Source organism: Mesoplodon mirus (assembly GCF_964341445.2).
Source record: "Mesoplodon mirus genome assembly, chromosome: 16".
Lineage (NCBI taxonomy): Eukaryota > Metazoa > Chordata > Mammalia > Artiodactyla > Ziphiidae > Mesoplodon > Mesoplodon mirus.
The window spans coordinates 66,224,464-66,241,579 of NC_138992.1; the positions used below are offsets into that span (position 1 = coordinate 66,224,464).

Here is a 17,116-nt window from a genome sequence, read left to right on the forward strand (position 1 = left end):
TCGGAATTATTTATAATTTTACTAATTGAAGGCTTAGGCAACAGAAAATACTAACTTTTTAATTCTTATTTTTGTCATCTGGTACCAATATTTTATGGTATTAGACGTAGGTCATAGAAATAAAATTAAGAACTGTATGGAACAATTTAAATATTCTGTTCACTTTAAACTAAGCATTAACAATGGCATCCTAACTGACTTAATGAGCTGAGAAATATGGTGAGACTTACCTTTTCAGAGCAGTTGTCTTCTCACGGTTCTAGTGGCAAGTAAAGCATTAGTGTCATCTTAGGGTCATTTGAAGTGATGCCACTTCACCAAGAACAACATCAGTGACTCTAAGTTAACATTATGTTTCAGAACTACAGCGATTAGAAGTATTTGGTTTCCATAGTGGCTGTGGGTTAAATATTTAAAACTACAGTGTATAATCTTTTTAAAATTAATTTACCTTCTAACATAGCACTCATAATACTTTACAAATTACCATGAAACAGTTTCTTCTTTTCATTATGATATTACCACAATAAAGTATTAAGTAAAAATAATCAAAGGACAAAATATAGGAAATAATAATAAGCCTTTCCCTAAGCAGGTGACTTAACAGATGCAGCTACTTTGAGGAGAACATTGTACTCAAACTTCAGCTATACAGACATTATTACAAAGGATCCATTTGACTTGTACAAACTGAAGCAAAGAGGTAGAATGTCTGGGATTTAGTTTATAATAAGAGAAACCTAAGACTAGATATGCTACAAGGAATGACAATTAAAAGTACAACTAAAAGTTGGTAAAAACAACAATTTCCTTTTGTTTTCCAAAATCTTTATATTAACTGTAATTTTTTAGCTTAGTCTAAACTCTAGAGTGACTCTGCAATGGGAAATTCTGCTGTTGCTTCTTTTCTGATACTATTTTTTTAATCTTTTTCTGGTATTATTTTTAAATTACAACAATGTAATTTTCCTTCCTTATAATTCTTTCTTTTTCAAGTCTCCATGAGCATAATTGTATTTAAAATGAATTTTTAAAAATCATACCAAATAATTTCTAGTAACAAGAATAAAATCTTTTTTCTTACTTAGATAATTTGTCATTTTTTGCTTGCATATTTACAAAACATGACTTCAGAGCATGAAAGCTAAAATAAATCTAGTGCATTCTGGAGCCTGGAGGGTTGATCAATGGCATTTTGATATGAGTGAGAGATATTGCCTAGAAACGGTGGATGGATTAAAAAATACCTAGGGAATACAAACGTTAAAGATGGATTCTGAAGTCCAAAGTTTAGAGGTGAGGAAGCTAAAAAGGAGCCGGAAAAAAAAAAAAAAAAAAAAGACTAAAAAGGACTGTGTTGGTAGTCTTCAAAGCCATCCCCAGGCTTGGTGATTTGATAGGACTCATAGGACACAGAAGTCATTATACTCACAGTTATGGCTTATTACCATGAAAGATTATAGAGCAAAATTAACAAAGGGAAAAGGTACATGGGGCAAAGTCCAGAGGAAACTAGGTGCAAACTTCCAAGAGTTCTTCCCCAGTGGAATCACACAGGACACGCTTAATTCCTGCCGCAACAAGTTGTGACAACACATGTGAAGTATTGTTTACCAGGGAAGCTCATTACTCAGTGCCCAAGATTTTTAATGGGAGCTGGTCACCTAGGCACCCTCTGCCTAGTACGGACCAAAATTCCAGACTCTGCAGACAGAAAGCAGGTATTCTGCATAAACCATGTGGTTTGTACAAACAGTATAGGCACAATGAGCCACTCTTTCTATAGGTGTAGGAAACGATTTACAAGCTAAGTTCCAGACAGTAGCCAACAGCCAGCCTGTACTGGAAACCTTAGCAGCAGACAGTAGCTGCTCCAGGTCTCTCAACAGATGCATTAAGCTGCTTTTTAACCAAGAGGTCATGGTCACATCCCTATACTATACGTCACAAAAGTGGTATCTTCAAACGCACAACACGACCTATGCTACCATATACAAAAAGAAGAGAGGGCTATATACATGTGTGCACAGTATAGTCATGAAACTGTACACAAGAAACTGCTTAACAAGAGAGACTAGAGGACAAGGTTGGGAGGATCACCAATTCTCAGGCTATATACTTCTCTGTTCTTTGTAATTTTTTACCATGTGCATGTTTTCCTTTATTTCTTTAATAGAAAATACAAGGGAAAAACCCCCAAATACAGCAATGCTCTCATCCTTGTCACTGAGCCAGGAACTACATTTCAAAAGCACTGCAGAAAATCTATGATGTTGGGTCAAAATATATTCATGTATGAAAAAATGTTGGAAGTATTAACTGCATTATTTCATCTATTAAAAATGTCTTCCAGGATATAAAACATCAAAATCAAAGGAATAATGCTCAACCAGTCTAAAGGAAAATGTTCAAGTTCTCTAACGAAGAGAAAGGATTAGGAGATGATCTTTAACTGAGGTATGACTGAACTAAACTTAAAAGATTAATATAAGCATTTCTCTTCAGTAATTGTTTTTTTTGTTTTTTTTTTTTTTTTTTTTTTTTTTTTCGCGGTATGCGGGCCTCTCACTGTTGTGGCCTCTCCCGTTGCGGAGCACAGGCTCCGGATGCGCAGGCCCAGCGGCCATGGCTCACGGGCCCAGCCGCTCCGCGGCATATGGGATCCTCCCAGACCGGGGCACGAACCCGTATCCCCTGCATTGGCAGGCGGACTCTCAACCACTGCGCCACCAGGGAGGCCCAGTAATTGTTATTAAACATGAAAATGAGCTAAGTAAGAGAAGTCTAAGAATTTTTTAAATAAAAGAACCACAAATATTATGCCTAGAAATGATTTAGAGAGATGGAAGATATCATTTGCTTTTACAGATCATTTTCAGCTGATTCTTTCATAATTTCATTAAATTTCAGTTATTCTAACAAACTCCTTATCAAGGACACCATTTCATCAGCTTATATGGACTAAACCACGTACATGCTGTATATAATAAAGAATCTGGCTAGCCTCTGTCTCTGGTTTCTGGGAGGTAACTTCTAAATTCCTGGAACTTTCTGAGTGATGAGAGTGTCTTTGTTACTCATGATAGGTCCCCAGAACATACCTCTTAGTTGATACTAATAAGGTGACTCACGAGCCCCTAGATAGTTTACGCCAAAGAGATGATACAGATGGGGACTGGTCACATCAAAAAGATCAAATATGTAATTGGAGGGTTGGACCTCTGACCCATGTGACATCAGGCTGACCTCAGGAAAGTAGAAGGTCTGGAGACTGAGACATATGGACAATGATTCAATCATTCATGCCTACACAATGAAACTCCAGTAAAAATTCTGGACACCAAAGCTCAGGTGAACACCGTGGTTGGCAACACTCTATACTGTCACATACTGATGTGCTAGGAGGGTGACACATCCCTGAGGCTGACAGAAGCTTCATATTTGGACGCTGCCAGTCCAGGCCCTATGTATCTCCCCCTTTGGCTGGCTGATTTGTATCCTTTTGCTATAATAAAACTGTAATAATAAGTATAGCACTTTCCTGAGCTCTGAGAGTCATTCTAGTGAGTTATCAAACTTGAGGAGGTGGTGGAAACAGCTGGTCAAAAGTGAGGATGGGGACTTCCCTGGTGGTCCAGTGGTTAAGAATCTGCCTTCCTGGGCCTCCCTGGTGGCGCAGTGGTTGAGAGTCCGCCTGCCGATGCAGGGGATACGGGTTCGTGCCCCGGTCTGGGAGGATCCCATATGCCGCGGAGCGGCTGGGCCCGTGAGCCATGGCCGCTGAGCCTGTGCGTCCGGAGCCTGTGCTCCGCAACGGGAGAGGCCACAACAGTGAGAGGCCCGCGTACAGAAAAAAAAAAAAAAAAAAAAAAAAAAAAGAATCTGCCTTCCAATGCAGGGGATGCGAGTTCGATCCCTGGACGGGGAACTAAGATCGCACAGGCTGCGGGGCAACTAAGCCCGCGCACTGCAACCTACTGAGCTCACGCTCTGGAGCCCATGTGCCACAACTACAGAGCCCATGTGCCACAACTAGAGAGCCCACACACCACAACTACTGAGCCTGCACGCTCTGGAGCCAGCACGCCACAACTAGAGAGAAGCCCACACACCGTAACAAAAGATCCCATGTGCCACACAAGTAAGATCCTGCGCACGGCAACTAAGACCCAATCCAGCCAAAAAATTAAATAAATAAATAAATAAATAAGAAGTGAGGGTGGCCTTTGGGCCCCAAACTTGCAGATGGTATCTGAAGTAAGAGAAGTCTTGTAGATTAAGACTTGTAGAAGTCTTAATCTGTGAAGTCTGGTCTAAATCTGGGTAGTTGGTGTCAGAAGTCATTGTAATGCTCCTCAAATCCTTTTGTGAGAGGTGTTATATAAATGTTGGAAGAAGGAGCCGCAGTGGATAAGCATTATCCATGAATATCATCATCTAACAGAAATGAATTTACAAAATCATAAAAATGTAGTGGTACATGACAGCTGTACCACTGATGTGGCAGCTGTACATTGAGCTATTAATAGACTGTCTTCATTGGCTAAAACAAACATTGCCAGTTTATATATTACCGATAGCTACTAGGCTTAATTATTCATTCAAAGTACGGTGTCACAGAGCTTTAATTCAATATGTAATTTTAGACCAGTTTGTTTTTTAGAACAGCTTGTTTTATAATTCCTAGATGAGACCACTTAAGGAAAACTCTCTGTTGCCCAATTATTTTACATTTTTCCTAATGTCAAAAATTAAGTATTTGGCCTAATCTTAAGGCCACAATTATTCACACAAGAAATCAGTAACTGAAGGCTAATAAGGTGCAAAATTAGTCAAATTATATATTATTCTTTAGTAAGATTCAATGTGCACCAAAAATAATTATTACTTCGGTTGGCAATAAAAGAAACAATCCATAAAAATTAAATTCTACACACCTAACAGAACTGTTTATTTTTGCAATGGGGACCTTCATTCATTCATTCAAAATATCTTCTCTAAGCACTGAAATGCCAGACACTGTGTTAAGCAATGAATAGACAATGGCAGGGAAGCTGGTGTGCCACTGCGGTAAAACAGAGAGCTGAACAAGTTCAAAACTATCCTTCAAGGGGAGAGCCAATGTCACAGGAGCACAAGGCAGGAACAGCCAACATAATCTGGTAAAAGTAATAAAAGAGTAAAATTATCATACAGGAAATAAGAAGCCATTGAAGGGTTTGAAGCAGGGACTAACATGATCAGATTTGGTTTTTGGAAGGATATCAACAGGCAGTGCAGAGACTTAGTAGAGGAGGCTAGACTGTAAAACAAAAAGAACACTAGAAAAAAATGTCAGTGAAAGACAGTGGAGGCCTACATAAAATAACCTCTGTGGAATTAGAGAACAGTAAACTTATTTGAGGTTCAGGTGTTAGAATCAGCTGAACTACGTAATTATTTGCTATGGGATACAAAAAGGAAGAGAGGAGTCGAGGATGACCACGCAGCCAGCTCAGTAAAAGTTTGAGAGGAGTAAAGTTCATTTTGCACATGTTGATCCTGAGCTCACAACATCCAAGGACAGATGTTAAAATATTAGATATATGGGTCTGGAGTTCATAAGAGCAATGGGAACTAGGGATAGAGATTTAGAAGTAATGAACGCACTGATGATAAATAAAGCCCTGTGAGTGAATGAGTCATTCAGGAAGTATATGAAATGAAAAGGAGGCCTAGGACAGAGCCCTGAGGGATACCAATTAAGGAAGAGGGAGAAGTCACTGACTGTAAGTTGGACTTTAAACTCTCCATCATTTGTGAACGTAATAGTCAAAGAATAATTTTTAATATAATTCTTAAAAATCAAAAACCTAGTTTAAAAAAATGTGAAAGAAGTCAGGAAATTAAAATTTATTATCCACCAATTATGTGCCAGTCATCTTTTCATATGTATTCAATTATTGCCACAATAACCTTTTAAGATAGATGCAATTCTTAAGATGACGAAACAAGGAGCTTAAATAACTTGTGCCGGGTTGCAAAGGCATGAGAGCCGCAGTCCAAAGCAAACTGTAACTCCAGAATTTCAGTCATTCTGTCTGACCTTAGTGCTTGAGAGAACGTACTATCAAACTTTTAAAAACATTACCTGTTGGAATAATTAAATTTTTCAATCCATAAAAATTTAGGGCTAGAAGATAATCCAACTTTTTTATGTTACAGATAAAGAAACTGAGTGCCTTAGAGATTAAGGCACTTAACCAAAATATAATGCTTAAGTTCACTAAACCTGTATATTGGCCAATAATTTGTAACAGACTCAGAATGGAAAGCATTATCTATATATGAGATATTAAAAGTATGGCATTCACTTTGAGCTGTTTTTCTAGTAGAGACAGAGAGCCCACTATCTACTCAGTCTCTTGGCCAACATCCCCTTGTATTCCCAGTGGAATACAAATGAAAAGCAGCTAACAATTTAGGAGTACACCCATGGCCATGAAAAATCATCCACATGAGAACAATGCTTTAACCAAATGCAACTCATATGTGACTTCCTTTATGTGAAAGTTTCAGTCATCATCAGTAATTCACAAGATACACTTTTAAAATATTCATACATTTTCTTTAAAAAAAAAATGTACACCTACCAACAAGCCAAAATGAGGTAAAGTTTCCCAAATATTTTCATACCAAACCATAACCAAAGACTCAATATAGCTAAATATTAACTTATTTACAATTCTAATATAGTCATCAATAGTATTTTGTATCCTTTAAGCATATGTCTTTGACTTTTAAATAAAAACAAGTCCACCACGTTTATTCCACAATTAACACACTTTCTCTCTCACATACACACAAATTCCATTCAAAATTTTCAATTTTAGGCTTCCCTGGTGGCGCAGTGGTTGAGGGTCCACCTGCCGATGCAGGGGACACGGGTTTGTGACCTGGTCTGGGAAGATCCCACATGCCGCGGAGTGGCTGGGCCCGTGAGCCATGGCCGCTGGGCCTGCACGTCCAGAGCCTGTGCTCCGCAACGGGAGAGGCCACAACAGTGAGAGGCCCGCGTACCACAAAAAAAAAAAAAAAAATTTCAATTTTGATACATACTTATTGCTATGATTTCTATAAATCATAACCAAGACAATAACAGTTAAAATGGGAAGAAGGTTCTCAGTATACATTATATTTCATATGTAGACCATACTGTCACATGTAAGATTCCAGAAAGGAAAGAGTTATTTACTAGGATTCCAAATTTACCTTTTTTTCTGACAAGACAAAGCTCTTTCATGACAGCCTGATAAGAATACCTTAAAGTCAGTTTAGCACAGCTAATGACATACCTAAGGAACCCTTGGTCTGTTGACTGTTTGGTGGTATGTTTTCCTTAGCCATGGAGATTAATATTTTACTGTTTTCAGAAAGCTTCTCTGATGCTGTTCCCTGAAAGAGACATAATATTTACAAAATCAGAGGGGAAAAAAAACCACAAAATTTACAATTAATCTCAGTACTTTTATTAAACAACTTGATGGAATTACATGGTACACCATAGAAGAAATTTAAATGTAAGGTTTGAGGAGTTAACCAAAGGTATTTAATATTGCAATGTTCTATTATTTAGCTCACTGACTTATCAACAAATACTCACTGAGTTCCTGAAACAGGCACTGTCCTGGACATCAAAAACATATGAGTGAAAAAAATACAAAAGAATCTCTGCCATCACAGAGCTTATAAACTACTGTGGCGACAAACAATAAACGTAATACGTAATTAGATTATGTTATATGTAGCGAGTGATACAGAGGAACAATAGAAAGAAACAGAACAGTGTGAGGAGTCCCAGAAATGATGAGGGAGGGAATGCAAGGCCTGATTGAGAGGGTGATACTTGACCTAAGACTTAAAGATTATTACCTATCTACTATAATATTAGAAATTATAATAAAGCTGTACACTGTCAGTTAGTCCTAAGTACTGGAGAGTGGTTAAGAGCATAAACTGTGGAGCTGGACACATAAAGGTTCCAATCTTGAATCCACTACTGTGTGTACCTGGACAAATTACTTAACCCCTTTAAGCCTCATCTTCTGGATCTGTAAAACAACAAAAATTCAGCCTTCTTCACTGGGATTTTATGATTAAATGATGTAATACCTGTGAAGTCCTTGGCACAGCTCCCTGTACAAGGCAGATATTACGGAAAGAAAGCAAACTAGTGTGATGGTGAAGAAAACAAGCGCTGGATTCAGGCTGCCAGGGATCAAAGCCTAGTTCTACTAACTCTGTCACCTAAGTCTCATTACTTAACGTCACCATGCCTCAGTTTACTCATTTGGAAAATAACAATAACAACTACTTATCTCATAGATTCATGCAAAGTATCAATGTAACCTCTAAAGACTATGCCTCATCCATAGTTAGCCCATGATAAATATGAGCTATATGGGTAAAATTGCTATATAATTAGGGTGTCCATATTTTCTATCATTTCAATCAGGATAACTTTGTCCAGGACAAATGCTTAAACCAGACGACACACTGGGACAACAAGCAAAGCAGGACTGTCTTGCGCAAGCCCATATATACAGTCACTCTAATTAGGACGGACCATATGGCATAGATTAATCTACATTCTATATCTTATTACATACACTGAGCCCATGAAAGTGCCACCTCTGTCTAGATTGGTGCTATATTCTCAGAGTCCAGCACGGTCTCAATAACTATCAAACGTAGGAAAGCTTTTTCAGACAGTGCTTTCAGAAACATTGTAACAAATGTATATTCTGAAAAATACACACAAAAAAACTATTCTAGTAAATTTACTTTTGTAGATTGCAAAAATGTTTAAGATACTGATTCATTAAAAAATTAAATTACCTTCATTTCCATGTAAGGTGGATCACTTTCCAACTCTGCTTTGTCTCTGGCCAGTTTGGCTTTTCGCTCTTCAATAAATTCATCCAAATTATCAGCCATGTTGCAGATACTAAAAGAAAATTTTTTTAATAATTTTTTAAAGCCCTTCAGTGAGCATAGCTATATCAGAATATCTTTAGGCTAATTATTAACATGCAGGCTTTGTCTACATTTAGTATTCAATCTCAGTTATCAAATTGAGAACTTCAAACAAGCTTGAATGAAATTTGCCTACCTGCTTTCAATCCCAACTCGCCCCAAAACCTACAACCTACTTTAAAACATCAGAAAAGAGATAAAACAGAAAATGAACCATCACCACCATCCACACATATACACAAAAAAATCCCTGAAGTCAAAGTACTTTTTTTTAAAGTTTCTTTTACTATTTGGAGACAATTTTGAACTTACAAAAAAGTTACAGTATGAATAGTATAAAGAACACCTGCATACTCCTTATCCATTCCCTATTGCTAAGATTTTGCAACACTTGCTTTACCATTGTGCACACAAGTTTGTTCTCTTTACACAATTTTTTCTAAGGTCATTCAGAGGGTGAATTACATATATCCTAGTCCTTTACCCCTAAACGTTTCAGTGTGTATTAAGAATTATTCTCGGGGGCTTCCCTGGTGGCGCAGTGGTTGAGAGTCCGCCTGCTGATGCCGGGGACATGGTTCGTGCCCTGGTCCGGGAAGATCCCACATGCCGCGGAGCGGCTGGGCCTGTAAGCCACGGCCACTGAGCCTGCGCGTTCGGAGCCTGTGCTCCACAACGGGAGAGGCCACAACAGTGAGAGGCCCACGTACAGCAAAAAAAAAAAAAAAAATTATTCTCGGCCTTCCCTGGTGGTGCAGTGGTTAAGAATCCGCCTGCCAATGCAGGGGACACGGGTTCGAGCCCTGGTCTGGGAAGATCCCACATGCCGCGGAACAACTATGCCCGTGAACCACAACTACTGAGCCTGCCCTCTAGAGCCCGTGAGCCACAACTACTGAGCCCACGTGACACAACTAGTGAAGCCCGCGTGCCTAAAGCCCGTGCTCCACAACAAGAGAAGCCACCACAATGAGAAGCCCATGCATGGCAACAAAGAGTAGGCCCCGCTCACTGCAACTAGAAAAGCCCAAGCGCAACAACCAAGACACAACGCAGCCAAAAATAAATAAATTAATTAATTTAAAAAAATAATAATAATACTGCTATGAACATTTGTGTAGAGGCTCTTGTGTGTTTTCAATTCTCTTTGATAGATACCTAGGAATGGAATTGCTGAGTTATCTGTAACTCTGTTTAACGCTGTGAGGAACTGCCAAACTGTTCCCCTCATTCCAACCAGCAGCGTATGAGGATTGTAATTTCTATATATCCTCACTAATGCTTGGTATATTCAGTCATTTTGATAGCCATTCTATTGGGTATATAGAAGTATCTCATTGTGGTTTTAATTTGCATTTCTCTAATGACTATGATGTTGAGCATCTTTTTATGTCATTATTCATATATCCATATATATAACCATTGGCACAATGTCTTCAAATCTGCCTATTTTTAAAATTGTTTTCTTATTGAGATGTAAAAAAAAAATTTATGCACACTGGATACAAGTCGTTCATCAAACATGTTTTGTAAATATTTTCTCCAAGTCTGTGGTTTGTTTTTAAATTTTCTTAATAATGTCTTTTTTTAATACTTTATTTTTTAGAGCAGTTTTAGGTTCACATCACAACTGAGCATATGGTACAGGTTTCCCATATATCCTCTGCCCTGACTCATGCATAGTCTCCCCCATTATCAATATCCTCCACCAGAATGGTGCATTTGTTACAACTGATGAACCTACATTGTCACATCATTATCACCTTAAGTCCACAGTTTAAATCAGGATTCACTCTTGGTGTTAAACATTCTATGGGTCTGGACACAAGTATGCCACATATCCACCTTTACTGTATCATATAGCGTTGTTTCACTGCCCTGAAAGTACTCTGTGTTCCACCTCTTCACTCCTTCCTCCCCTCTAATCTCCGGCAATCACTGACCTTTTTAATGTCTCCATAGTTTTGCCTTTTCCAGAATGTCATACGGTTGTAACCATACAGTATGTAGCCTATTCAGATTGGCTTATTTCACTTACATGTACTACTAAGGTTTCTCATTGTCTTTTCATGGCTTGCTAGTTCATTTCTTTGTAGTGCTGAATAGTATTGCACTGTCTGGATGTAACACGATTTATCCATTCCTTTACCCCACTGAAGGTTAGCTTGGCTGCCTCCAGATTTTGGCAATTATAAATAAAGCTGCTATAAACATGTGTGGTGATGTCTTCTTAAGAGCAAAGTTTTTAAATTTTATGAAGTCCAATTTATCCATTTTTCATCAATTTTTAATCAATTGTTTGTGCTTTTTGTATCCTATGTAAGTTTTTGCCTAACCTGAGATCACAAATATTTTTGTCTATTCTATGTTTTCTTTTAGAAGTTTTATAAGTTTCTCTCTTACCATGTATTATTTCTTACATCTTATACCTATGATCCATTTCAAGTTAGTTTTTGCAAACGGTGTAAGGCAAGGGTCATCAAGGTTCAATTTTGTTTGTATATGGAAATTATTTTTTATTTTTTTTTTTATTTTTTTTTCTTTTTGCGGTATGCGGGCCTCTCACTGTTGTGGCCTCTCCCGTTGCGGAGCACAGGCTCCGGATGCGCAGGCCCAGCGGCCATGGCTCACGGGCCCAGCCGCTCCGCGGCATATGGGATCCTCCCAGACCGGGGCACGAACCCGTATCCCCTGCATCGGCAGGCGGACTCTCAACCACTGCGCCACCAGGGAGGGCCTGTATATGGAAATTATTTCAGCACCATTTTTTGAAAAGACTATCTATCCTTTCCTCATTGAAACTAATTTTTTAAAATACATCTTTCAAAAACCCATAAAACTTATTGACTAATTCAATGTGTGGCAAGAAAGGAGCCAGTGATGACCAAAGTTTTAAGTCCTGGAAACTAAACGTGAACAGAATCCTGGACAAAAATAAGTCAGAAGAAGCTGGCTGGTGTGGAAAGGTTTGCTTTAGCTGTGTTAAGTTATAGCTAGTCAGACATGCTAATGGAAATGTCCAGCAGAGTCAAGACTCAAATTCAAGAGAACCACATTAGAAATGTTTATTTAAAAGTCAACAATTTTAAAAATAATAGTTGAAGCTGTGGTAAATGAAGGTATACAGTGAAAAAAGATGACCCAGAACTAAATGATGGGAATGTTCACTTGAGGGGGTAACAGAAGAATTTAAGCTGGAAAAAAAGTACAAAGAAGGAATAATAAAAAGAGGATATAAAGCAAAACCCAGTCAAAATAATTTGCAGGGAAAAAAAAAAGATACGAGAAAAAAAGCAGTAAACAATATCAAATGCAAGAGCTAGAGAAAAAAGCATCCACTGAATTTAATGTTTGGAGGACAATAATAATTTGCAAAAATGTAGAAAAGCAAGTTTTACCTAAAAGAAATATGTTGAAACCTATATCGGTTAAGTAGTACATAATGTGAACTTCATTCTATTATTTACTACCAAAAAGAACAATGATTTTAAAATATGGCCTTAGCAAAATATATTACAAACCAAGAAAAGTTAATATACTTTAGCCATTTTTAAAGTGCAATTTGTCACAAAAGATTTTTCCTAGTAAAAATTCAAAACAGTTCAACAGCAGAGTTTTCAAGTTAAAGAAAATCACTTCTTAAAATCCCCTAATTTCCCTAAATATTTTGTCTGAAAGAAATAAAAGATAATGGTGGGATAATACATACATAATAATATAATTTGCTATAAGACTTCATGAAGAATTTAAACAGAAATGTCATTAAATCTAAAAAAAAAAAATGTTTAACAGGCCTCTTGCACTCTGAGCTATCTAACATCTGTTAACAATTATTAGTTTAACATGTTCACTTCTTAGTTTTAACCAGACTTTGAATTTATAGATACTTGAATTTCTCTGTACTATAATAATTTAACATTAATTATAAATTCTAGAATTGATTTCACATAACGGCAATCACAGCAATAAAACACATTTTTAAACAGTGGTAGTGAGCATAAAACATGCCATAGCTAAAACATGAAATTTATTAGATATAAGTACATATTTAATTACCTCCAATTTTGCCCTGCTGTCTAATCTGATTAGAATATAGTATCTCTAATACTAAATTGAAGAGTCAAAGATACTAATAAGCTTTCTCCTGGCAATGCCCTCCAGACAAAGAATGCCAGGAACACTACTATAGTTAAACTAGTTGGATTTACTACTCATTGCATTGAGAGATGTCAATGCCCACCATGGGGTACGCTGGAGTATCTTATTAAGAAGGTGTTAGAAAAGTCTTACAGGTTTGAGGCTTGTATTAGGTGATTTGGGGGAGGGTTTAAGGGAGCAGAACTCTGCTCAGGATTAAATGCTGTCAGGAAGTGAGCGTAATTCTTTGGTTGGACATCTTAGTAAATCTCACCCACAGCGAAGCTGTAACTAGGTAAAACAGCAGCAATCATAATCAATTGGGAGAGGTGTCTGGCATTTTGTGGCTGGGACAACATTCATGTTTCGTCTATGGTTGGACATAACTATGGAGTGGTACTGTTTTTCTCTTGCCCCATCATGGACACAGAGCAGCTTTGTCTGATGTTGATTTTCTGTGCAATTGCTTATCTTCAACAGAAGAACACCAAGCCTAAGCAGTATTGTCAGGCCAGTTCCTAGCAACACCAAGGCCTTGGTGATAGTACAGGCCATCCTCTAGCTGTCATGGCCATTTTTCTCCTTCTCACTCCTAAACACATGTGACAACGTATATAAAACATATTTCAACTACAAAATTATTCAAGAATTACTTAATGAATCACAGAAATTGAATGAATGGATACAGCCTAAGTACAAAATAGAGTTAAAATGTTTACAATTTAAAGATTAAGTTATAAGAAAGATCAGCTTAAGGAAACCTAAATGGGATTCTTTATTCTTCACTCTACAATATAACATCACTCACACTTTTTCCAAGATATTATTACCAGGTCCCCCCCCCAGTAGCTGTGCACATAGTATGTAGATGATAAATAGTTTTCAGAAAATCAGTTTAACTGAAAGACATGGATCTGAAACCAATTTCATCACTAATTGACTCTATGTGATTGACCTCAATGTGTTCCTTAACTTCTCTATCCCTCAGTTTCTTCATCTGTAAAATGAAAGTATCTACTCTAGAGTTGCTATGAAGAAAAAATGATACAATATGTATGGCACCTTTGACACTTAGAAATCAATAAATCATAGCTGTTTTATTAATTCTCATTAGGGGAAAGGAATATTCTAAGTACATTTTATTGGGTTAACTCAAAGTCTTTGTATACATCAGTACTCACTTTTTTTTTAAAAAGCCTCCGAAGTACATTGGGATTCAAATCACCAATAATTGATACTTGTTTATCATAATCCAAATCAACATCTTTAAATCTTAAACTTAGGCCCTTCGTGCTTATTATATAGATGAAAATATAAGCAAACCAGAACATACTCATTCTGCAAAGCCTGAGTCAATCTAATAAACAGAGGATCCAGAAAGAACTGAGTAAGCCCAATTCCTTTTCCCAATCTCACCAATCACAAAGAGAAGGGGAAATGTTGCTCCCATCCTTCGCCCTCTCCAGTGAAATGCAAATTTCCACCCCTCTATAGAATTAGGAATGGAAAATAACTCCCATCCCAAAGGAGGACACTGTTCAAGATGTTAGGGCGATGAAAAGTATAAAATATGATCCTTGCCCTCAAATTTGGACAAGATTATGTCCCCTGTCACAGTGGCTCAGTCTAGCCAGACTGGGAGTTAGGGACTGATACCCACCCATATAGGACCCAGTAGCAGTATCAAGAAAACAATTTGAATAAGTCTGGAATTCACAGTAGAGTCCAGGTTGGAGAAAAAAGGGTTAGCAGTTTTTAAAATAATCTCTAAAGCTATAAAAGAAGAGGTTGTCAGGAAAGAGACCCTAACATAGGAGAACAGAATAGCAGGGTGGGATTACATATGGCTGTGGGGTGCAGGGGGAAGCCTGTGAAAAACCCTTAGAAGAAAGAGAGGGAGGGATGAGCTGAACCAGAACTATGTTTCTCATTTCCCATCCATCTGGAGATCTTTCCACCAAGTGAAAGGTGCTCCATCTTTTTCTCCTGGCAGATGACATCCACATGAGCAACTTCCAAGGGCACATCCAAATTTTGACAAAACTCTCTAAATGTTGCTAAGAAGTAAATACCATGTTACAGGGGGGAGAAAGGAGGTTGAGGGTTAAGATACAGAGAGAGCGCAAATATATAAAGGCACAACTAAGTCTGTTAGCAGCTGTTAATAATACATCATTAATGGTGACTAAGGACAGTAACATAAATTAGATAACCTTTTGGTTATGCAAAATTGCCAAAACATTTATTCAAACACTTCTGTCTCCCACTCTGGAAAGTAATCAGAACTTAAGTGAGAATGACATTAAAGGGATAATCTGAAATCTGCTCCACGTTTGAAATAGTTAAATCACATGTGTAAAAACTTCATTTGAGAAACAGTATACTGAAAACACCCTTTTTCAATTTACCCTATCAATTTACCTCCCTTCCAGTAGGTTATCTGTACTGCAGGAGACCCAAAATTTCATCCCTAGGGAACATTCAGCATAAACTTAACCAGCAGAAAGTCAGTTTACTCCTAGTAAGAAAAAATATGCAGAAAAGAAAGCAGCATCCTATTGGTTACCATGGGATTCCTTTTTGCTTGTCAACATGAAAAGCCATTCTTTCATATAAAGTTGAACCTCTCTGAGGATAATTGGCTTTTTACAAACTCATATTGGTTACTATTTGGCTCTAGCATTTCCCGAGGTGTTTGGAAACTAGGTAGTGGTTTACTTTAGAAATTAGTCTCCCCACAACAAAGAAAGAAAGAAAAAAAAAGAAATTAGTCTTCCCAAAATTCCAAGCTAAACTTCTTAATCCTATAATCTTGAGAGCCAGCCTCTCTCAGAAGATGAGTCCCATTGCTAACATTTACTAAAAAAGGGATTCCAATCCCAGGTAACAATGCTAAAATCAAGGCAATTAGAAAGAAGAGGTTCAAGCTCAAGGAGTCGAAGGGAAACAGGATTAATAACAGCACCGACCTCACAGGGCTGTGGTAATTAAATTTTACTTGCAAAGCAAAGCACTGAGAAGCAGCGTTGGGTGCACAAGCACTCAATAAACGTTAACCACTAACCCGCACCGAGTAAAAGGAAAGGTGCTTCGGAGGCTTAGCCAAGCAGCGGAGGGCGGCTGATGGGGAGGGAAGGCACGAAAACCGAGGCACAACTGGTCTCTGGGCACTGTGAGTGGCGGCCTCCTTAGGAAGCGTCAGCGCGTTGTCAGGCAACCGGGTCTCAACAGCACCCGAGGCGGCGGCTGCAGCTGCGGCCCCGGGGTCCAGACCCGAGTCCAGACCGCACAACCAAGGCACCGCCCCGGGCCGGCATTGCAACAGCGAGATCCTCACGCACAGTGAGCCCCGTCCCCGGAAACCGGGCACCGACCCCCAACCAGGTTGCAGCGAGGCCCTGACCCGGTCCCGGGTCCCCGGCCCTGCTGCTGCTAGACTCCAACCCCGTAACTCGGGCACTGCCCCTAGCCCGGCGGCCGCGAGACCTCAGTCGGCGGGGAACACCTACCCCCACCCCGACCCCGTTACCCCGGGACCTCGGCCAGCCCGGCCGCCGCGAGACATCCGCCCACGGCGAAGCCCTGCCCTCGCCCCAGGGCCGAGAACCCAGCCCCGGCCACACCCCACCAGGCCCGCTCCCCACCTGCGGCCGACGGACTCTTACTCAGGAAAGCGGGCTCCCGGGCTTGCGTTGGGGAGACGCACAGGGCTCTAGCGAGGTTCTTCGCGGTCCGAAGAGGTGGCGGCGGTCGTCCAGCGCAGAAATAGGGTGACAGGCTGCCTGGCCCGGGCTCCGCCTCTCAGGCCGAGCCCTCCGCCCGCCCTTCGCCAACGGCCAAGCGCGGCCCCGCCCCACTACGGCCGCGGGGCAAGGCCACGCGGCCGGGGGCGCCCCCTGCCGCCCCGGAGGCCGCAAGACGCCCAGCAGTTCGCAGGGCTCGCCTACACCTGACCTGGGTACTC

At 39.4% G+C, this 17,116-nt stretch overlaps 1 protein-coding gene across 7 annotated transcripts in view; it reads right to left on the reverse strand.

Annotated features, from left to right (window-relative positions):
• The window catches only part of CSPP1 (centrosome and spindle pole associated protein 1), a 115,790-nt gene extending 98,826 nt beyond the window's left edge, over positions 1-16,964 (reverse strand). For 5 of the 7 annotated variants that reach the window (XR_014291568.1, XM_082600902.1, XM_082600900.1 and 2 more), the window contains exons 1-3: positions 16,797-16,964; positions 8,878-8,986; positions 7,335-7,434 (exon numbers count right to left, since the gene is read on the reverse strand). Coding sequence is in view for 6 of the 7 variants with exons in the window: in XM_082600902.1 (XP_082457028.1) it covers positions 7,335-7,434; positions 8,878-8,976 (199 nt within the window). In the remaining variant the exon portion in view is untranslated. The remainder of the gene's footprint in view (positions 1-7,334; positions 7,435-8,877; positions 8,987-16,796) is intronic. The other 2 variants (XM_082600899.1, XM_082600903.1) reach the window with 2 other exon arrangements.
• Positions 16,965-17,116: the final 152 nt, after the last annotated feature.